At 37.2% G+C, this 24,457-nt stretch overlaps 1 protein-coding gene across 2 annotated transcripts in view; it reads right to left on the reverse strand.

The window, feature by feature from the left end:
• Positions 1-24,457, reverse strand: part of DLGAP2 (DLG associated protein 2) — a 385,377-nt gene that overhangs the window by 12,089 nt on the left and 348,831 nt on the right. Inside the window, exons 8-10 of one of the 2 annotated variants that reach the window (XM_085303214.1) lie at positions 17,676-18,025; positions 6,824-6,909; positions 5,185-5,600 (exon numbers count right to left, since the gene is read on the reverse strand). In XM_085303214.1, coding sequence (XP_085159340.1) covers positions 5,185-5,600; positions 6,824-6,909; positions 17,676-18,025 — 852 coding nt within the window. The remainder of the gene's footprint in view (positions 1-5,184; positions 5,601-6,823; positions 6,910-17,675; positions 18,026-24,457) is intronic. The other variant, XM_085303215.1, reaches the window with a different exon arrangement.

Genomic DNA, 24,457 nt, shown 5'->3' on the forward strand with positions numbered 1-24,457 from the left:
CATCTTTGTTTCCCTGGCACTCTTTACTGCTTATTTAACTGATGTGTCTGTATTACTGTTCATCCACCTTCAGCAATTTTTCATTGTAATTTAATTCTATTTTAACATTTTCATTTCATTTCATTTCATTTCATTCAGTTATTTCATTTTTTTATATAATTGTAAATAAATTGTTCACACAATACAGAGAATGTATGCCTGGGGAAAATCTTAAAGCTGTCATTTAGTTCAACCAGATATTTGTCTAATTTTTTATCCTCCTATATTAGTAATCTTTGGTCTGAAATATGTGTCTTTTTATAAAACATAAGCATAATAGTAAGTGTATAAAGTTTAGAGTGAGATAATATTTTCAGACAGCACAGCTACGTATTAGCAGTGTTCTATAACRTAAGTATGAAATGTATCTATTTTTCAAGATAAACTGTACAGCCTTTGGAATGGTATTGCTCAACCTGTAAAATATGCACGTTACTATGTCAATATGCATCATACATTATTTTACATGACAAGGATGTGATTTGGAAATGAAAGCACTTCCTTTAATAGAAGTCAGTGAGAACTTTTATAAGGCAAGATTTTATAAAACATGGTATGTTCTATAAAACAAATGAACATATTAGAGAGTCCTGTTTGTAAATAAAAACTTCTTAGCTTTTTTTAATTCCGTATCAATTTTCAGATTTTTAAACCTGAAGATTTTAAGCTACTGAGATACTTGCAAATGACAAATTTCCACAGTACTAATCTTAGGGTCTGTTATCGCAACAGTAGGGCAATGGGATCCAAGTGGATTCAAATGTGAACAAGCAGACTCTGTGTAGATTGACTTTTTCCTTAAATGGAGCTGGGTCAAAAAGGAGAAAAACTGAGCAGAATAATTCAAATGCTAAGAAGGCTTCTTAGATTCCACATTCTGAGAGTGTCTCTTATTGACTTTAAAAACTGTTTCAAGGAAATAAAGACATTCTCTAGTCATTTACAACACTCCTGATGTAAATTACAACAGTTCCTGGAGGATAGAGCTGTGAAAAGCATAATGAAAATTAGGTAAGTGACAAAATAACTTGCATTTGGTCGACCACCTAAGAAAACTTTTATGGATGATAAATTGATGAATATGCAAAAATAAATCAGTTATGAGTTGTTGGGTTTTTTTCCCCCCAAAGTACAGAAGATTTAACTCTACTTTTTTCWTTACTGTTTGTACATGTCATTAAATCCCTTCTAGCACACTGGAACTCTCCACCAGGGCTTTAGCAAGGAAAAGCCAGGCCTCCATGAAAGGAAGGGGTGAAGGAAGAGAGGGGTGACATTTTGTGCTCTCTCTTTTATATCTTTTCTACACTAGAGCTCACCTTACCTCAATAGGTGCAGTTACACCTGCAGAGCTCCTAACAAAGATGCAGAAGATGATACCAGCAAAAAAACCCTTTTGCTGGTACATAGTTCATAACGGGCTTAGAGACTGTTCTAACAAAAGGAAATTTTTTGCAAGCATCAGTTTATATCTCCTCTTAGATTGTGACATAGGAGTAAAGTCTGTTTTCTGTTTGACTTGAGTACTGARATACTTTTTGAAAAAACGCATGGCATTCAGGAGCCCATGATGTCCGCAGCTCCTCCTGCTCATCTCTGACAGATCTACAAGCTCTGGGCAGCGACTGGCGCCYGCAGCCGCCGTTCCCGTCCGGGCTGGCCCGCTCCCCTCCTTCCTGCACCTCCCAGCAGAGTCACCAGCTGCACGGTCCTGGCCCTCTCCGTCTTTCAGAGCTTTATGACAATCAAGAGCATTTTTCTTATCATCACCTACACATCACTAATAGCCAAATACAATTTCTAGGGTGTAAAACAGAAACTCCAGCCTTTACCCTTGAGAAACATGTATCTTTGCCTGGAGGTACTCTGCTAGTGCAGATGATCAGATGACTGGGAACAGCTACTGCCATACACATACATACATACACACTTAAATATATATATATAATAWATGTTATAATAAACATTGAGAATTCAAATAACTGCCCACATAAACAATACATAAAATTTGCAGAGACTCAAAAATACAATTCATGGCCACTGACCAAATAAATAAATTCTGCAAAAAGAAAGAGAGAGAGGTTATTTTTCTCCTTTTCAAAGACCTGATGAGTAAAGTTCTTAAAACAACATTATGAGAGAGAAGCTACAGTGAAAGCAAAAATCAATACAGCAATCAGATCGCTTTCTGTGATCTCAAGGCTATTGTGATAACGTACAAAATAAAATTGCTTTCTAAAATGCAGTTCTGTTTTAACTCTTCATATGATTAAACTGAAATATAAACGGTGGCATAAAGATTGGCTGCTGAGATGCAAAGCTGTATTTGTTCTTGAGGTATAATTAATACAACCTGGCTTAAAATAAATGATTCAGCACTAACATTGACAGTCTAAATGTGCAAACTTTGCTGTGAAGTGGTTTGGGAATAGTAGCTCCTGCTGGAAAATGGAAAACATATTCAGTTGCTTCTGGGTCAGGCATTTGTGAATATTTTTTCAGGGAACTACCAAATGCTTAAATATGTCAAAATATATTTCATGCTCAGGTATCATTAAACCTCAGTTCTTGTGCATACACACCTTTCAACCACCATGGCTCAACTGGGGGATACAAAATGTGTCAAAGAATCAACATGAAAAAAAATCTGCATACAGAAATCTTAAAATTCTGTGAATTCATTCCCTCCATAGAAAATAATTCTTTGATAACTTCTTTTTTTCCTGATGTAAGTTATATTAAGTTATGGGATACCTTTTCAACGATAATGCAATTTGAAAATGATTTGAGGAATATTTCTTGAAGTGAGAAACATGAAATGGACAAGTGGAAGTCTGATTGTCATTTCTGGCAATCATTTGAAGACAAAAATCTGATTTTGTTTGTGCTATATAGACCTACTTTATAGTAATTCCACTAAGATATTAGGGAGATATCAAACACAGCTAACAAACCTTTTGCGGTTAGTTTAAAAAGTGTATTGCAAGGCCCATTTTAGTTGTGTTTAAGTATATGTAAAGAAACTGTTTTCTCCTCTTGCAGAATAGAGTCACTCTGGAAATAGTGAAAAGTAAAATCCTCATATCCACATCCATTTTGTTTTCTCTCTGAAATTATTCTAGGTTAAAATGGTCTCTCTAGCTCCAGTAAAGATGGTTGAAATCCAATGCGTCTTCATGTCCTCTGCACAACTGTCTGACAGCTATTCTCCTAATTGCTGCTTCCCTGTGTGGGAAGGGGTTTCTCACTATTCCTAGACTGCAAGAGCACAGCACCACATGGGAGGAGGGAACGTGGTTCTGCACCTATGAATTGGTAGCCATCTAAAAACACCTTCTCCAAGTTTTACTAACATCATGCAAAGTCAGCTTCACATGCCAGAGAATAACTGCGTCTACAACTGAGAAAAGAGTACTGACGTGAGAGTATTTCCACTGCTCATTTCATAGGCTTGGAGATTAGATTAGAGCTGTGGGAGAAGAAAGGCTTGCAGAGAACGGAGGTGGGAGAGGTCCTCCCGAGGACTTCTCAGTGGCCTCCTGGGAGAGAGAGCAGCTAACTAGCTATGTATTTCCCCACTTTTCTCCCTAATAATTTTACTGTTGCCAAGGAGACTAAAGTCTTGCTTATTGGAGTGTTGCTTCAGATCACAATCACTGGTGTGCTCACATCAGTAAAAGACCATCTGGGAACCTGACACTTTGGGATACTTAATGATGGCAAGGAAATGCCAATATTCAGGAGTACAAGGATTTGGGGAATTGAAAAACAAGATTTATAAGTTATATAAGAAGTATTAAAAAATAACTATTACGAAAGAAGGCTGGAGAACCCTTACACACTCTAAGTGAARCACAGTATTTTATTATAGGTACTTTAACAGCCCTCAGGAGATCATTAAATACTTCATAGTATCAATACAACTTTGGAAAGCAATAGAGTTTGGAGAAAAAAAAAAACAGCCTTATGTCCCCCCACTCCACCACAAACACTATGTTTTTACTTGGAAAAGACTTGTGCCCAACATAGTGGAGAAATAAGACTGCAAAATGAAAATGATGAAGCAAAATGTAGACATCCTTTCTCCAATAAAGGTCAATGCAAGAAACAGATTGGCCTGTTAGTAATCATGTAGGCCTAGCCCAAGACCTGAGGGTAGAACATAAAGAAGAAATCATTGAGGGGGAAGGAAGAAAGCAACCAGGAAAAAGTGTTCAGAGCTGTTGTGTGAGATTTGTGAAATGTAGGAAAAGATGCTAGTAAGAAAACTTAGTATGAACTAATTTGAGATCTGAGGAAACTGTGGTTGAGGAAATATTTCAGATCAGTGGAGACTGAAATATTTATAAAACTGAGACTGAAGAACAAGGATAATTGACCTCAGAGGGAATCACAGGGAGCTGGCTAGCGAGTGCTAGGACCACTTTGATATATTACTATCATTAGTGCTGGCTTGGATCTTGTTCCAAAATAGTCCACATTATTTTTCATTTTATCCTATCATTTCTTTCAAGGTGTCCACATGAACTAGGAGAAAAATAATGACTCTTGACAAAATTATACTAAGAAAATGCAGCCGAACTGCCATCTAAGACTTCATATGTCTGTGTAACTGTAGAAGTGCTTTAACTACTATTTTTGCCTATTCCTTTCGTTAGTCTAACAAATCCTTTATGTTAGGCAGAAGTGCCTATAAAGGAATGACAAAATTCTAAAAACAGTTGTTCCAAGTAGCRGGCAAATTATCAGCGTTTAGGAAGACAAACGAAAAATGTTTACAGAGGACCACCTAGTACAGTCTGGCAAAGAATTAGGCACTAGAGTCATAGAAGCTGGTGGGAAGATTGTGTCAGAGATGGAGCCACAGATCTGCATCTATTGCACCACCTCAGCCACATTTAGCACCAGACTTTGATCCGGCACTTGACTTTATACAGATGGCTCCTCAACTACTTCTATAAAACCTCACTCTGGCAAAGGCCTTGCACAATGTATTACAGGAGAGGGATCTTCTATCTAACGGTTCTGCAAAGTGTCTCTGATAATGCCAAATGAGTAAGGAAAAACTAMAGACCACAACTTCATCCTAAGAGATTTCCCATTTTAACAGGCATCTATTAAAAAAAGATACTGAAATGTTCTTACTCTCTTCAGAAAGATCATTTTCTTCTGCCTCTCTTTCCATTTCTTTACACCATCCTTCCATCCTCTTAGTTTCAGTATGTAGTAACTTCATAAACCAAGATCCATCCCGTCGACAAGGAGACATTCGACCAGTTTCTACTGTCTCAATGGCTGGCTCTAGCCAGGGTTCTGGTGGTGGAAGATTTGAGGTGTCAACTGGGGTTCTGTAATCTTCTCTGTAACTGAAGAGTCCCTGTGTCCGTACAGTTCTCACTGCGCTGTATTGGGTAGGAGTGCTGGGCTCTGAGTGCTGCTGGAACGATGAGCCAAACTGAAGTCCCTTGTCCTCCATGGTTATGTGTCCTGGAAAGCCCTCCAGTTCCAGGTCAGCCTGGACAGCTGCTGTTACACTGTTTGAGCGCTTAAACCGTCCATGTCTTAGTGATGAGGGATGGAAGAAAAGAGATTAAAAATATAAATACATATGCGATTATAAAGGGGCACAGAATAATGTTTCAGTGAATGAATTCTGGTTTTCCCCTTGAACTTTAGGCTAATATTTTTCCTTGTGCTTATTTCACTAAAATAAGACAGTGAGTAACATCAGAGGGAAAAAACAAATGCATGGAGTTATAGTGGAATTATTGATTTGAGCAAAGATACAACGGAAAATCATTTAAATTATCTCTTGAAGCAAATATTGATTTGTTCTCATACTATAAAATACCGTGTATCATTGCTAAATGAAATGAAAATAACTAGCAGTACTGCAGAGTTATATCCCTTATGGAGGACTATTAAGTACACGTATAAAAAAATCAAATATTAAGGATCATATTCAGATAAAATCTGAAAATCTTATAAGTAAAGACTTGTGAATTCTTTAATAAAAGAAAAAGAAAAATAATAGCACYGGGTTTAAGAGGTTTTGGGTTTTTTTTTTCCTGCTTCWTAGAATGATGATCAAATGTTGATTTTCTATTGTGATATGCCACTGAATAAAGACATTTTAGAAAAGCTTTATGTTAAAAAGATTGTGAAATCTTCTCCCATCTAGGCTTATTGGCTCAAATTGCTGCTAGTCAATAGTGGTAAAAAGCAAATAGCAGCTAGATACTGTCAGTTAGCTACTGTGAAATGAGATAATAGTCCCAGTCCAGTATTCAATGGGCAGTGTTTGCCAGGGATAACGTGTTGGTTAGTGCATTGGCCAGCAGTTTATCAAAGTAGATAAGGATTGACCAAGTGTAAAAGTTCAATCTATGTTAGGATAAAGGTATCCTGGCTAACATCCTATGCTTTATATCCTCCTGCAAGAACAGCAGAAGTCTGTCAGTGCAATAGGTCCTGCAGAAGGAACCACATTCCAATATATATCTCCTTGCATTTGTTCTATAACTAATGAAAGGATACCATTAATGCACTTAAAACTTTCACCTTTCACTTTCTTCCCTCCAATTACAACTTGGAAATCTGGCTGAATATTAAGRGACCACTAAATAATCTCTACAAATTTTACAAATCACAGCATGCATATAAGAAATTTAACTTTGTGAATGATTTAGAGGTAGCACTTGCAAGATGTTTGTTRTTAATTCTTTTTATATAAAAATGCTTTGTTTTATGAAAGACTACAGATTTTTGTATGTGCTTGAATTACCGTTTTTCATCTTCCACTTGCACTCCAACAGAGTGGTACTCCCGTAGACCTCTGCTCTCTGTATCTGAATCAGTTGCTGTTTCCACCTAATCCAACACAAAAGATATATCTGCAGAGTGAGYACTGACAATTCAGCATTATTTCTACCTGCACTTATTTAAGTTAAATATATATTTTCTCTCTTACAGCTAAGAAATACCTAACACAGTAAAATAAAGTAAGTATTCAGCCTAGTATCATTGTTTTGGTGCTGTATTTTATAAAGCTTTGCACAACTACTTCTGTTCTGCTATGTAATTCCCTATTTCAACTTTAAGCAGATGCAATTTTTCAGTTCAGTGGAAGTAGGAAGTAAGCYTGGTTTGGAAAGTCCTATTCTTAGAACTAGGAATCCACACGACAGCCCCTTTTATATTATTACAAAACATTCTCATTATAGTCCATGATTTACAAAATAAAATAAAAACTCAAGTAGTCACATAAACTTGCAAGTGATAAAAAGAAATGTTGCAATGAAATTTTATCGACAACTKCGCTGACAAATATAGAACCATTTAAATGACGTGAAGAATACAGTAGAAAGCCATATCTCACCTTTTTTAATAACACRGTCCTGAAAATGCTATATCAAGCAAGTAATTTATGCATTTTTATAGTATTCCCATCTGAAATGCACTTGCCAAAATACATTCACAGTGGAGTTTTCTTCATAATTGAGACCAYATCTCTATCACAAGTTTCTGTAGGATTTTATGTAACACTCCCCACCGCCACACTGCCTCCAAATTTTTGACACAGATGTAATGAATGTTGTAAGGAACATGGAATGGAATCAAAGGAGAGTTAGAAAAAAAAAGAGTAGAATAGACTGTCCTTTTGAATGATAGTTTCACTGTTAAATAAAAAAATGTATTATCAGCAAGCAGTTTCTCAGGATGGATAGTCTATGGGTACATTCAAATAGTATATTGTATGACGAAGACAAGACAACCCCTCCCCTTGCAGCAGACTCAGGCAGCACACTTGCACCCTGCAGCTCGTCCTGGCCCTCTAGAATGAGCCCAACAACCTTCACAGCTCTCTCCCAGCTGCACAGCCCGAGTCCCCCCCGCTCCTGGAAGGATGCAGAGAGAAGGGGGAAGCAGGGTAGGAAGTGAATGTACATGTGGACTGCATTTTCTGAAGAAGCTAGCTGTAACTTCTTTCGGTCTCCAAGCAGGAGCTCCATGTATATTCACACTGAAGGGAATCAAAACTGGTAATCAGAATACATTTCATATTTACCTGGTTGTGGGTCTTGGAGATCTTAATKAAAAGCTACTGTACAATCCCGTTAGTAAGTGTTACAGCAGCCCTTGAACAGTACAGAGTAGTGTCAGGCACAGGTTTGCAAAGCGTTCCAGATACCAGCAYGGAAACTGTCACGGAAAGACACATTTCCCAGCAACTCCATTCATTCTGCATGAGCTGCAGAGGAAAGCATGCCCTGTCATCTGTTCCCACCTTGTTAGATGCATGGAAGCCTGCTATATTTGCTTGGACAGGCTGTGCATTTTGAGAACTGTTTCCTCTAAGATATCAGACTCAGAAACAGTCTCAAAGATTTGTTGCTGTCAGTAYAAAAAGAAAGCTCTCTTTTGACATTAGCAGTGAAAAACAGCCTCAGCCATTGAGGCAGGTGGCTTAGGAGGAAAAAAAGACAGGAAAATTGGTTTCCCTAGTTAAGGTGGATCTCAGCTACAATGTGAGTGAGAGGTTTGAGCTGAGCCTGGAAGGTCACTCTCTCCCTAAAAAAACATTGCTGTAAGCAGAGCAGCAATAAGGGTCAGTCTCTTAGCACAAGGAATAGCTATTGGGAAAGACACCTTTCTTTATAGCACACAAGTTACCACGGGCCCAAAAGAGTCTTGAATAACAGGCTCAGGTCTAAGTGAGGGACTAGGCCCTCAGCTACCCCTTTCTGAGACTTCAGAAAAGCTAGGCATGACATTTCTTCTTCATTAGAGACTGACAGGCAGAAATAAAAATGAATTGGACTGGGCCAAGAGCCCAMATATGCACATGCACATACGCACACTGATGAGCTTCCTAGCTCTACCCAGTGAGTTGCTATTACTATTTTTGAAGTTGAATTTGTGAATGCAGGAGAGCAGCTGCCTTCTCTTCTGGATGGATTACCATCACCCCTTTCTTTCTGCTATCGAAAAGCAGTCTCTGCAGAACCCTCTCCTCTCTAGCTCAGGGAAATTAGTTTTATTTAGTTTTGTCATTTCCAGTGCCAGCTTTTTCTCGCTGAATTAGATTCATGTGAATGAGATGCCATGAAAAGCAAGTTACACTAGCAGTCCTGGACTGCAGTGATCGGAGCTCAGTGCAATGTGCATAGCCATGTTTTGAAGAACGAAAYGAACCTGTTCTCAAAGGGAGAGAAGATGGCAGGTCGCGAATAAGGGGAGATAGCACGGAAGGATTAGATTATGGCTCTTGAGGGCACCTTTACGAATGCTGACAGGAAGAAGATGTTAGTCAGGGAAACATTTTCTGGAGGAAGTCTCTTGATGTTTGAATCCCGGCAACTTCTGCAATAATCAAGAGTGTTGCTAAAAGCTACAGTATTTGGGTTCTTTCTAGGACAGACAGAAAGAGCCCCAAATCTACCAGAGTCACTCTGAAGTAAATCATACACTTTAGGACCTTACTGAGCTTGAAACTGCAAAAAGTAATGCTATGAAAAGGGAGGTCTTCAACCAGGGAGTTCACTTTCTCGTGGAGATCAGACCACTGGAAACTAGCGGTGCTGCACGGGCTTCACTAGGAGTATTACCTGCAGACAACATTGCAGTGAATGAACTTTGATTAAAAATACCTTTAATACTAAGTACATAAAGGAACATAAGAAATTAGTTTGATTTTGATTAACCAAGTTAGACTGTAGGATTAGGGGTCAGAGTCAGAGCTGTTAATATTAAGGGAGTATACTTGATTCAAAAAATCATCAAGGCATAAACATGTAAATGTGTAATATTTTCCTTCTGACATGTGGGAAGTGTTTTTCTTCATTTAAGGACTTTCACGTCTCTCTACTTGACAGTCTCGTGTCTTCAGTTCCTTCCAAAGCACTGTGCTTCCTTCGCAAAGCCCTTGGGATGACCATTTCTGCATGCCATGCCCCTTGGGGCTTGCCGAATGAGTCCTGCGGGTTAAGTGCTGGATATGGGAGTGGACTAAGGAAGGTCAACAGCATCACACCTGTGAGGCTAATGCACAGCTAGGAACAAGTGTGTGGAAGGTGAGCGATGGTCAACGGGACAGAGAAGAGACTTTTGGCTTCCATGTGGATGTCTCAGTGGCTCAGACACAGCCCTGTTGTAACTGTGACGGTCTAAAGATACAAACAAGAAAAGGTTTGTATGGAGAAGATCAGTTAGGCCAGTTGATACTGTTGGAATAAAGCAGACAAATTTGGGAACACACACCTTTCTTAATACTGCATATCAAAGCCGTATCTGTTTTTGCCCACTACATTACGTCTTCATTTGAACTCTGCTTTTGATGTTTTGGGGGGCAGATTCCCTTTTACATTTTGCTTGACATGGTATTTTTCTGGTATTTTTCTTTGACGTAACACGTCTAGGAAAAATCATTTTATTTATCCAAGCACTTTTTTATTGATATTTCACCTAGAAGTATATCCTGGATAACTTCCCCAATATGTAACTAACACCTGGAATTTACAGGCATAAATAATCTACTGTAAAATTTTATTCAAAACAAAATTATCAAGGAAATTATGTCCCAGATATCAAAATGGAAATGGCATTAGTTACTTCTAAATATAAACTGTTGCCAAATTATCCTTCAATCCAGTTTGCCAAGACTGACACTGACTAAATGACCTCATGATTGCTTTCCTATTTTAATGCTTTCATTTCCTTACTGTGCCTTGTAACAGCAGAAGAATGCCAAATAATTTTTTGAACAACCTTGGAGAGCACATATTGTAATAACCAACAAAAAAGGAGGAAAATGCCAACGCAAGTTAGAGTGCGAAAAAACAAAATAATTTTCACTCACAAAGAAACAAATGAACAAACAAATTGTAKTTCTGAATGGCAGATGGTATAAAGACTCCTGCTAGAGGACAACGGGAAACCCTTTAAGTTTAATCAGATYGGCCAAACTAAATTCAAATGAGCAGAGGAGAAAAATAATGCTTCGTTTGAATGTTTTTCAAGTTTCAGGCTTCTGAAACTTGAATAAGCCTTAAGAAATCTGATGTTATTCTTTATGATTCATTATTTTTTTAATAACATAGATTCTGAAATAGATTCTGCATAGATTCTAAAAGTCTTCGTATTTACAACTTACCCCACAATCTCAACAAAGTGAAATAAGATGACAAAAGTCATGAGGTAGTCTCACATAGTCTCACAAAAAGATTGCCAGAAATCAACCAAAAGCAGAAGAAAGAAGAGAAACAGATCTAATGTAGTAGGTTATCTTCCTCTCCCCTTGCAAACAAAGAAATAATAGATATATTTTTAAAATTTGGCCCTTCATGCCTTAAAAAAATGTTGTTTGGGGGGGTTTATAGTATGGCATTCATAGTAAATTAATCGGAGCAAGGCAAATCTAGACAATTTTCTGTAATTAAAAGCATTTTCAAGAGAAAGATCTAGAAGTTCCTGCTGTTGGGGCCAGAACCCTCCTTCAGCCACATTCTCTGCCCCTTGCAAAGGTACTACCATCAGAGGTATCATCGAAGGTACTATTCACCAGAAGGCTACAGGGTCAACAAAGCTCCGGCGCGGGGCAGCTTCCACGGCCAGGGCAGCAGGAACCAGATCACAAGGCAGAGCAATTTGCATGGTATGAGGAGCGAGCCCCTGGCTTCATGGAGGACTGAGACCCAAAGGAAATCATCTATCTATCAAGGGTTAAATTTAAATTATTCCCCCTATAAAATTTGATCTTTTATAAGCACTATTTTAAAGAAGTTTAGCCTGCAGTACAGCATAGGCTATCCTCTTAATTCATATTTCTATGCATGAAAAACAAATCATTCTTTTGTACTTAYTTCTGTCTTTGCCTTACCTTTCATATGGACCCAGTTCTCCCCTACACTGTTTTTGTTGCCAATACAAGGAACAGACAATACTATAAAACCTCTGTGACCAGTGATGAATGACCAATTCATCTCAAAATTTGAAAAACGAAATATCAGATACTGACAGCAACTTGGTAATAAACCATATACGACTAAATTATACTTACACAAAATTATTTGAAAAAATGCAAATTAATATTGCAATTAAATTGCACATTACAATCAATCTTGGTTTGTTTATAGGCAGTCAGTCTAGAAAAGGATGTATGAACTGATGAAATTATTTCTGCTAAGTATTAACTGTTTTTTTAGCTGATAATTTTTAACAACTAAAAAGCAACCTTTATTTCTGTACTCAAGTATTATGCATTCTCTCAAACAAGAGTACTGCAAAATCACATTTCACTGTTCTAAAAATCACAGTCTAAGATTCCATACACACTGTCTCTAAGGGAAGTTTGAATAAAATATATTCAGTGCACAGGAAAAGGGATTCCAACCTGGTGTCTTTTTCTTCTCTCTCCTAATCATTCGTAGTAAGAGTCCTTCAGGCCACATTATCTCTCCCCATGCAACCTCACTGCCCYCAATGGGTTTTCACTGCTGTAACCAACTTGTTCTATAATTAGAATTTAATAAACAATCTCTCTGATGATGTACAGGAAGGAAAATAATTCACCTTTCCTCTCTTGTATAGGCTTCTTAGCAATAACAAGAGTAAAAAGAGAAGAAAACACAACATTTGACACTAGACCAAGTAAATGCAATTGTGAASACAGATAACCATTCTTAGGTAAAGGAAGATCTCATTTGTTTGTACGCAGTAACTTCAAAGTAGGAAAAAATACTTCAAAGTAAAACTACAGTATTAACCTCCACTGCTTTAATTAACTCAAATAACACTTTTATCAGCCAAAAAGCTTATAGTATTTCAAAATAATTTTTAGAAACACACCAAAATGTACCAAAACCTGCAGGCTTGATTGATTTTGAGTGTCTCACTATYGGATACCATTTCGCTACTCTACTGCTTCCCAGCAGAACATCCAGACTACTCAAATATGTTGTGTGGCACAGTAAGTGCTAATTACTCCAAGAATACCATGTAACAGGTTGAAAACTTCCACAGCTCTCTGCAGAAAGCACTATTTGCTAAAAAGTGGATGCCAGAGTTCACAACTGAAATCCATGTTAAGCTAATATGAGATAATAACACAAAGTAATACACAAAACAGTGATTACTCCTAACTTCTTTGGTGCATTTAATGCTAAATGGCAAATTATTCTGAACCAAGTCAGCAAATATTCTGCAAGGCAGCATTTTGGGTCTTTACCAGTTTGAATGTTTCACAAGGTTAACTGGCACCTAACAAAACAAGCAATAGTAATTTGTGAGAAGAGTAAAAGCTTAGAAGTCTGTAATAACCACAGCTTTTTTCTAGCTTCTATTTCAGCCGCTAAGCTTTTTAACAAATGGAGGACACTAAAATACAGATACTGGCTGAGAGCACTGCTAACAGGCAACTCTGTGAACTCGGACTCTGTTGCTCCACACAGTATTTAAAGTATTTAACACAGTATTTAAAGTATTTAAATACTTATATAAAGTATTTAAATAAAATAAAATAAAATAAAACAAAATAAAATAAAGTATTTAAATACTTTAAAGTATTAAACTTAAAGTTAATACTTTAAAGGCCAAGTTACAGCTTCTAAACCATGGATGTGTTATCAAAACTTTCAGAGACTTCCACAAGCCAGGGATAGCACCCGCTTCTCTCTCCCCAAAACATAGCTTCATAATGATTTTAGGAGGACAATGATCAAAGTTTACCACTAACACTTTGGATCATTTATGATCCCAAGAGCAGTGGAATCAATGGGAGTATTGTGCCGACTGCAGAGGGCTACSTGCACACTGCAGCGAGGCACTGACAGGGACGGTATAACCTTTACCTGCTTATCCAAGTAAGTACACCACATGGGAACAAAACACTTCGCYTACAAAGGAAATTTCAGTTTGAGGCTGCAGAGTTTCTTGAACAAAGGTTTTTCCATAAAACTCTAATAATAATTTTGTTTCCAAAAATGAAAAAAAAAGATCCACCTTTGACTCAAAAATGAGRCTGGCAAGTTATTGCACTAATCCTCCTGAATGCAACTTTTGATTTATAAAAACAATTTGTTTAATGAAGATCCTGGAGGGGAAAAAAAGTAAATCTTTTGAAGAGTGATCTCCTGATGATAACGAAGATGACAGAGTCCATTCTCTACGCTGCTACAATTAGTGTTTATCTCCAAAAATATCATCATGAGTCAGTCTCCACACTWAAAACATTTGTTTCCATACCATCTACTTCTGGAGTTCCTGTTCATTTTGAGAAATCTCAACGYCTTTTAAATAGAGAAGAAATAAAGGACCGTACATTTTGGGATGCTTGAAATAAAAGACSAAGTAATTTCTTGACATGTTTTCTGTTATATTTTACAGTCTAAATGCCTTTCACATGAAATGGCTTATACCTAGGTGTTGTTGAATGGTAATTATTAGCAAATATACTAGGTTATGAAAAAAAAAATCCCTGGAAATATATCAGCAATAATCCTGTCTTTGACTTATGATTTATTTCACTCTAGACAATCTCTGTTCCTCCATTTTAATTCAAATGCTTTGATTTGTCTTCTGCTGTCATGATAGAAGACAGATACGAAGACTATAGCTACTAATATTACTAGAATTTTATTCTTTGTGATACATATTTTTAAGAATGCTGACTGTATTTTTAATCCCAGAACCAGTATTTTGTAACTTGCCTAAATTTAGGGATCATCATTATCTGTTGCCTACCGACATATCTGACAATATTCCTCTTCACTTAAATATGCAAGTGAAAAAAAAAATCAACAGCTTTATTCTGGGAAAGCTTTGCTTCTGAAAGCTTTTTTTTGTGCAAAAAGCTTCAGAGGGAGGGCTAGCACACTACAAAATGGGCTACCATAGCTAAGCTTTTCTCCATCTGTGCAGGCTGGAGGAGACTGATCATGTATAGTAACTCCAAAGCTCCCCAGCAGTGTTAGGTTTCCTATACATATGCACACCAGTCCCAAGGTACATGCATATTATGCCAGAACCTTCGAAGAAGACTTCTGCTCATTGCATGTACACTGCCCAGACCATATACCCCAAAGACACCGGGGCCCGCGGCTGGGTCCATGGCGGTTCTACCTGCTTCTAGAGGCATCGCTGCTCCTTCTTTATCCGTCTGCCTCCCTCCCACCATACAGAACTCCATTAGTAATCACTCTCACACCAACATGTTAAAGCAATGAAACATTAAAAAATGCACAAATTAACCATCCTGATAGCAAATTAATTAATGCAAATAAATGCAAATTCAATGCAATACCCTGGCATAGCATGCTAATGAGAAAACAAGTCATTTAGTCAATCAAGGAAATATGCAAATAAAAAACATCCTTTTCTAAGATGCTTTGATGCAGAAGTCTGAAAGAAATGAAATACTTTAGTTGCATTTTGGAGGCATAAATTATTATTTATGTAGTTTTCAAATAAATGTATTCTGTCCTGTGTTATTATTCCATACAAATATGGCAATTGGAATATGACAAAATGCATTTTCTGCTTAGAAATGCTGCAGATCAGTATTTTTCACACCAATGTAAAGTTTGAAACTGACTGCTGAAAAAACAAAAAAAGCACAGTAGGATGTCAAGGGTAATCTTGCAATTTTAACCTTATCTAATACCAAATGGTAGAACCAAGTAGTTTCTACTTCTCAAAAAAAAAAAAAAAAAAAAAAANCTTCAGCCTTCTAAGACCTCCTATTGAAAAACAAAACTCTGCCTTTTGCAGTAGATACACCTAAGAACTAATATTATGGCCTAAGCATCAGATGATATGTTGTTACAGAAGTTYCACTGCCTTGATGTAAATCATTGTACAGACATCTTCATGGCTCACAAGCACAGATTTTTAAACACACCACATACCCAGAAGGGTCAAAGCCCCRTGAAAAGTACTGGTCATCACCTGTAGTGAAAAATAGGACCAAGTGATATAATCAAAGTTTCAGAATTAGTTGTTGAAATTCCATGAACTGAAGCAAGACACCAGCRTGGCTAAATACCATTGCACACAGCTGCTGTAAGGAAGAGATAAGAACAAGACTACATACAATTCTTTTCTGAAAACGAAGTATCAGGCTGGGGCTAAAAGGTATCAAACATTACTCACTGGTCTTCTGAGCTTTTGACCGTTATCTGCAAAGTCCCTTTTCTGAACAATTTAGGATATGCTAATTACTTTGTAAAACATTTGAAAAGTAGTAATCTGAATGTTCTACTATCGCTATTAAATTGCATACTTTTCCATGTGTAAAGAGGCATGATCAAACATCTCTATGCTGAGAAATATTCAAGCAACATGCTGACAAAGCCTACATCTTTCGTAAGTCTAATACTCACGTTGTATAATAGGAAAAATATATCATACTGCGGTATTAGTCAGATAATTTCAACAGATAGCTGTGACATGCTTAACCCAAATGTTAACTCACAACCATATCTTGAAATTAGTAGAAATGGAATTACTAYTATTTAAGAAAAAAATAATTATTTTTGCACAATAAATTCCTAAGAGACAGACAGTCACTCACTGAGCTCAGTTACGTGGACTATTACTGCTCTAGACTATTCTCAAGCTCTACACTGTTATCTCAGCAATACCTGTAACTATGCCAAAATATATGGTATTTCTTCTACAATTGATCTGGCAAAAGGAGAGATTTTTAAGCACAGGAATGAACCCAACAATGTAAGGGGGGATATTCACATAACCAAAAGTAAATGTGTGTTTAAGAACGAGTAGAAGGGGAGCCTAAATTTTAATCTGCTCCTCTGTCTCAAAGGACGTCGAATTCTTTGCAAGTTTAACTTGCGGATTTTATTAATACTTGGCATTTCCTAGAGATTAAAATAAATGACCATTACTATTGAGTACCTTCCAGTTAGTAGAAGGTATATCATTCAAAACATGCATCTGGAATCACCTTATTTCATGCACCTGAAACGAGACAACATGGCACAGTCTGATGGGCATTCTGTCAGCTGAAATAAATATGATATTTTTTGCTGCACAAATGCAGAAGCATTCAAAGATTGTGCTTAATAATGTTATTTAATTACTGGCCACCTATAATTATGCTGTTTCTACATCAGCAAGTTTCTTTGTTTCCCGTGGTACCTTCTTCTACCCAACACAACGGTGGTCAGTAAAGTAGGGGATTAGATTTTTAGGTGGAATAAGCATTGAGGATCCAGCATAGTTACACATTTTCCAAGGTCAAAAGAGAAGGATAATGGAAAAAAAATACAGTCAAGCATTTTAAAGCTGGCATAATTCTATAAAAAGGACCATGAATTCATGGAGAGAAGGAGATGAACATGCTGTTCACCTGTAGCTCTGCAGTATAATTTTCCTATCAAGTGTTAATGACAGGTAACCTCCCTAGAGATTTATTCATTCATTTTCTTCCAGGTACTGCATATTAGCTGAAGACTTTTCTGCACAGCCACATTGCCATGATGTGAATTACAATTAACGCTAAGCAGCCAGGGGTTGTTTGTTAGATTATTAGAACCAGTGAAGCTGAATGACTCATTCTACGCTATTTACAGAAAGAAGGCAAGCAATTCATCACAGAACAGATGTTAATGATAGGCTACCTGAATCCCTATAGAGGAACGTCGACTCTTAAGAAACTCCTCTGCTTTTGACACTAAAATGGCCTTGTCACTGGTTCGTATCGAGGCGCTCTGGCTCTCAGAAGCGTGGCGCTGTGCAGCTGCAGTTTCCAAGGCAAGGTTCATGGCCTTGTTACTGTCCAAACTGTCTGTGGAGTTGTACATCCCTCGCCCGTCTTGAGGCCACGGGGAGATCCTCTGAGTCCGGCTGTCGTGATATGCATCCTGGGTGGATTCTGTGCTGCTCTGTGCTGTGACGGAGATTAGTGGCTTGGAAGTGGTACGAGGCGGCACCGGAGGCGGTGTTTTTTTGTAACTTGTGTAAGTTACAGCTATGGAAAGAATGAAAATACAAGAAAGAGAAAGAGGAATCAAGATTAATTTGATTGAAACATCACAAGAGAAACCACCGTAACGCTGAGATTATGCTAATTACAAATGAAGGCAACGCAACGTAGCGTTCTTTGTGAACCTCACTATTAGTTCCAAACGTCTCCCATACTCAGATGGGTATCCATAGCAACGTTTTATTTCAACTAGGAAGCAAAGGTTGAAAACGCTCCACGTGCTAAAATGGGAGCCCCAGATTATGATGAAGACGAAAGGGAGTCAGCAAGGATCTGTGTGCGTATGTCTGACACTTGAGAGTTATGCTGGATTTGTACACACYGGTGCCTCTGAGGTTGTTTCAGCATAGAATAAAGCTGATAAGAGAAATAAAGGATGTTTTTTTTCCTCTTCTTGTAATCATTTGAATTGATACGGTGCATTAAGAAAGCAACATCAATATACTGGAACAAAACATTCTTCAGAAAACTTCTACTAAACAGTACGCCACACTTTAACYTTTAAAAATACTTCCAGGTCTACTGCTGCAGTTAGACAAGCCTGGCTACTTACACAAGATATTAAAAATATTCATGATATGGTAAATATCCAGGCATGCAAGTATTTATAATATATGGACAACACACATAAGGCTACAAATAATACCAAATATAGTGACATTTTATCTATTATCTTTCAGTGAATTTTAAATTCTTAGAACACACATTAAAGGGTTATACACTGAAATACAATGAATCATTAAAAATACAGACATAAAAATGGGTCTGAAACACTGTAAGAACTAGATATAGTATATCTAGTATATAGATATAGACTAGATATAGACTAGATATAGATAGGTTGGAACTAAGAATTTTAGTCTGATGAACACAGCAAGTTTGAGGCCGATTTGACTTGGATTCTGTCTTGCAGCAAAAGGCTCAATAAAGCCTCCAAGGAAGCTCCACCCAACACAGAATTCTGACAATGCTGCTTCCTTACAAAATTTTAGGAAACAGAATCTTTCTTCCATAGAGTCTGAAAACTATTTATTTAGTGATTATTATCACAGAGCTAAACTGTCAAATAGTTTAACCCCACTATACTGTTTTGTTAAAGCATTTCTGTTATGGGAGAGTTTTTTCCTCAAAGCAGATACATAATTCATAAAATTAGAGACTGGTACAAAAGTGCTTCATAATATAGCTTTCCATATTCTTGTACAGGAAAATCAAAACTAACTCTTTTCTCAAATAATTGCAGCAACACAAAGAAAATTATCATCTTTCCCTATACCAATAATGCCAAAATAGCATAATATATTCATGCAGAGACCAAGGTAGTAAACCTTTTTAATAAAAAGTTGTTTTTCAGGTCTTGCTAAATGCATTCAACACCATAATGGTGACTCAGGTAACCTTGGATTTCAGGTTACTTGAGGACAACAAATTTTACAAGCATTCCCCTTCTCATTACATAGACATCAGCTGAGGAGCAATGAAATCAGGAGTGCTTTTCCAGTTGTTCTTTTTAATATGAGGCTAAGTTGCAGCTCTCTGGAGAAAGCTCTCTAGAGAGAAAAGATAGTTTTAGAAATCTGCCAGTAACTAGAACTTCTTCTGAGCAAGAATCATCAAGTGAGCGTACAAGGAAATTGAGTCTAGAGAAAACTATTCTTAGATTTTGATTTTTGATAATCATAAATAAAATGGTGATCATAGATAAAGGAGAGTGAGGCAGAGCTAGGAAGTAAAAACCTTCATGTGAAGCACATTTTGAATTACTACTGAYGCAGCTCAAATTCTGGAGGAGATTTTAAGAGTCTTGTCTCTGAACTAAATTGCTCTAACACAGTGAAACACGTGAAAACATGCTTTTCAGATTCTGAGACTGCACATTTTTTAAAGTGCAGTTTTGTTGTCGTATCACCAATCTTATCTCCTGTCAGTTTTGTAACCAGCTGCTAAGAAGAAAGGAAAACCCGACACTTTTCAAATGCTTCAGCGAATACAGAAAGCTCATGAAAGAAGAATGGTTCTAATGCTTGGAAATTATGATAGCGTCTCACAAGCTTAAGCAAAGGCTCAAATTAATGCTTCCACTGAGGGAACTGCCATAATACTGTTGCCACCCCTCTCCCCCCACCAACCCTGACAAATATATATGCAGGTGATGAAAGTGCTGGGAAACATTTGAAATAGAGACAATGGAATAAAATAGTGAGTGAAATGCAGATAAGGAAATGCAGATAAGCTTATCAATGTTATGACTAATTTATTATTTTTCACCAACTGTCTTCATCCAAAAGAATAGCAGTGAATAACAAAACATATGGTAAATGTGATAATGAAACATCATAAGCAAGTATATCCCTACTACTCAGGTAGCAGATCGCTGTTCTGCCTAATGAATATAAATGTTAAATATGGCAGCCTTTCTCAGCTAACTTAATTTTCATTTAAATTTCTTAGAAAAGAAAAGAAAAGAAAAGAAAAGAAAAGAAAAGAAAAGAAAAGAAAAGAAAAGAAAAGAAAAAAGAAGAGAAATCTCCTTATGGCAGAATCGAAGCAGTTACCTGATCATTTTATTTTTTTAGAATTGAATATTTTCTTCTGGAAATCTCAGATTATTTTGGTAGTATAATGTGTCTTAGAGCCATGAAGTCTTACTGTTACTGTAGTATTCTGGCCAGCATTTACTCATGAGCAATGAGTAGAAATTTAAAAAAAACCCACAGATATTCAACAAGGAGAAGAAACCAGGAGAAAGATTTAAAGTTCATGGGAAATACGATACATATTTACAGTGAAACGTGGCAGAAAGAAATCCGATTAATTTCTAAGCTACAGTCACAGAGATCAAATATTGAGCAGGGAAATAAAAATCCATTTCTAAGCAGTTAATGAGTTCATATCTGGAACAACAGTCTCAGAGCCACAGAAATCTGGGACTAATTGGAAACTGTAACAAAATCAGGTAAGAGGATGAAAGCATGAATCTGTGAGGCAAATTTTAAGACCAAATTCTATTTGCTTTAATCATTCAAGTGGTTCCAGTGAAGCTAATGGGATAACTTATGTGAATAACGCTACCAAGGCTTGACTCAGATGAATTTGATATGAYGACTAAATGATAGATTAGGGACATGTTAAAGGAGAAAAAATACCCTATAATCCATAGTTTACTGTCTATGTTTGGTSTTGGGTCTCTAATAATTAAGGTCTGGAGGAGGAAACAATGTGATTTTCAAAAATTTTCAATKAATTATTATATCTGTGAATGTTTCTGTTACCAGAAGTAATGTCTCCCTGTATCTTGCCCAATTCTTGGCCCTGGCAGTAGTAAGCACCACATTTTATATACAGGAAGAAACTTTTCCTTTTCCTGATAGAGAATGTGCTTTCTTTTCATTTATCATATGCTGATAGACAAGAGCTTTTGCCCTCTTTGCACCATTCACAACTTTGCAGACTTTCATTGGCCTTATTCGTTCTCAGGCTAAAGGAAGAACACAAAATCTCTTCAGTTTTGCTTCGTGCCCTTCCTGTGTTTTTTCCTCTATCCTTCCATAAAGTCCCAAGCTGTGTCGGGTTTTTCCTGCAGTGCAGCAGCTCCCTTCCCCACGGGGAGGGTGAGGGCTGGGCAGGACAGCCCTAGAGCGCCTAGTGCTGACCCAGGGGTGATGCCCAAGGAAGTCCATCCAGGGAGCTGAGGCAGAAAACTAAATGGTATTTCTGGTATTTTTCTAGGCAGTCCTGCTGAGGCCAAAGCAAAGTAAAAGCAACATGCTTCTGCTACAGCAATAATAAGCTTGTAAAATCTGCAGCTGCTCTGAAATGCCAAGAGAAAAACAAAAGTAGATGGCACAAGAAGTAAAGAAATGCACCTTCTTAGTGCTTAAATTAAATGCAGAAGAAATTAGGAAAAAATACATATTTTCTTTCCTGGTACATTCAGAGGCTATCTTAATACAGAAATCTCTGTTTATTTTTTGCTTTTTTTAATAAAGCATGAAAAATCCTTATTTGGAAATCATAATATACAATCTGTCTCCATCTGTTATCTAATGATCATCAACCAAAATGATAAATATGGTCAAAAAACCTTCTTCAAATATTAAAATATCTGGATATTTCAGACTACCATTGAATTATAGCATTGACTGTTCAGGTATATGCGCTACTCAACATAAACATGTGCATCAGCTCCCCTGGGTTTTTCCTTTAGGGAAGGACATTGTTAGATAAATGGAGAGCCCACCAAGTGGTTTGCTGCTGCTTCATACTGAACAAGGTTAAATGATTAAAATCAGGTACAAATTATTCAGAAGAAAGGAGTGGGTAGCACAGCARCATAACATGCATTGATTTGGTACTCAGGCAGGAAAAAAAGTGTAACACATATCCATTTGTTTTTGCAAGGACTGTTGTCATTACGTAGCGAGTCCACTTCCCCTCTATGCCTGCTCCTGCTACCTTTTCCTAGCTTATGAGCCACAATTGATACCTTAACTGACAAACGACCACTTCTCTCCTCAAATATACAAAATTCCCCATCAATGCTGGATTTAGCATGGAGATGGCCCCAAGTGACACGTTCTGTAAAACACATTAATGTCTCTTAAGTGCCCTGTGATACAAGCTGGGAAGCACTGTCCAGAACCAGAGTATCAGGCATTGTGGCCATACTGCAGAACGAGCAAGAAGACAAGCCCCAGAGAACTTGCAATTTAATTGTTCAGACACATACAATAGAAATCTAAGGAAAGTTTACTGACTTCTTAAGCAACAGGAACTTTTCTATTTTAATATACCTGGAAGCAGAATACCCCTCTTAATTTACACTGCATTTGACTAAACTTGGGTAAAGATATTGTAGTTTCAGCCATAGAAGTAAATCAGGAACTCTGCCCATATTTCAGGCCAAACGGCCTGTACTAGAAATAAAATGACTAAAAGCATTCAGTTAAGATCTGACTTCAAGTTATCCACAGAGATTCATGCCAAAAAGAAGAAAAGAGAGACTTGGTATATTTGATGAAGTATCCGTGGCTGTAGGTGACTTTCAGAACACCTTTCCAAAGGCAGTCTTATTAAATCACCACTGTTGGGCCATTTGAAAGGTATAATCACCTGAGGGATTTTTACAAATCAACACAACCACTAAGCACTAAATAAAAAAAAAWGACATTATTTAGGCTGAGATCACAAAGTTAACTGTATGATGRATTTACATGAAAGCACCGTCAATTAAAGGCAATGGTTATCCCTTATGACACACGRAAGGAGTAAACTGGATTTTCTGTTTTGGAAGGAGGTTTATTCAGAATGAAGATAATTACTCTGCTGGGAGTGTGGAGCTGCCCTGGAGGCAGAGTTCCCCCGGGCATATTGCTGCAGGAAGAGATGGTGCATCTAAGACTTTCCCAGGARCCAGAGCACTGAAAGAAATGCAGTGTGGACCACCAGGTAGATGCTAGATGAAGGAAAGTGAATGCTAACCCTGAAACCACTTCTGAATACCAAAAAGAATATTTATTGTAATGAAAAAACACAACTAAATCTAACCCTATATGAAAAGATTACTCAGTTCTTGCTGTCAACCTTTAACTAYTGTGAACACTCTTCCAGTTAAAAACTTTTAAAGTTCCAGCTAACATGGTCATCTCTGAAATGCCCTGATGCCTCCTCATCACACTTTATCATATTTATCAGGACCACAATACTCTTAAAATAAAAAAGGTGCTTGTGGTTACATAACAATAACTTCTCAAAACAAAGAATGATTAAAATTAAAAAAAAAWTTAGAAAGCCTCTATTTAAAAGAAAGGATGTTGGTACATGTCTTTTTATATACGAGTAAGTTATCAACTTCCTTCATACACTGGTCTCCAATGCCAAACATAATTAAAAGGMAAATGTAATATCAGATAGGTCAGTTTAATTTTTACAAAGCAAATTTAGCTTTTTCTAAAGTCATATTGTGAAATGTTAGAAAGGGGTTTCTTTCTTGCATCAGTAATATTGTTAATGTTCGGTCATAATGAGATGATTTAGAAATGCTTAGTTTTGACATGGCTACATAATTAAGAAAGARTGATCAGCTAGAACATGAGGTAAAGGTCAAGGTAAATTAGCCTGCCTGGATCCAGTCTGCCATTTTAGTGGTGTGCTATCAGTGGCCACCCCAAAGACCCATACCTATGACTTTGAGTTTACTTCTTCTTGACGCTGGAGCAGAACGTGCTCAGGCTCTACAAATAAAAGTGTTTAGCCTTGCTTCATTACCTGACCTTGAGCAGCACTAACTGAATGTAAATACAAGGTATTCAGAATACTACTCAGACACAGCTAYTTTGTACTTAAATTGAAATAATGGCTGTGTCTGAATGTAAGGCAGGTAAGGACACATCTCACATCTACATTCTCACACACCCC

The sequence above is a fragment of the Rhea americana genome, unplaced genomic scaffold, assembly GCF_003343005.1.
Source record: "Rhea americana isolate MKP2758 unplaced genomic scaffold, rheAme1 scaffold_199, whole genome shotgun sequence".
In the NCBI taxonomy this organism is placed as follows: Eukaryota; Metazoa; Chordata; class Aves; order Rheiformes; family Rheidae; genus Rhea; species Rhea americana.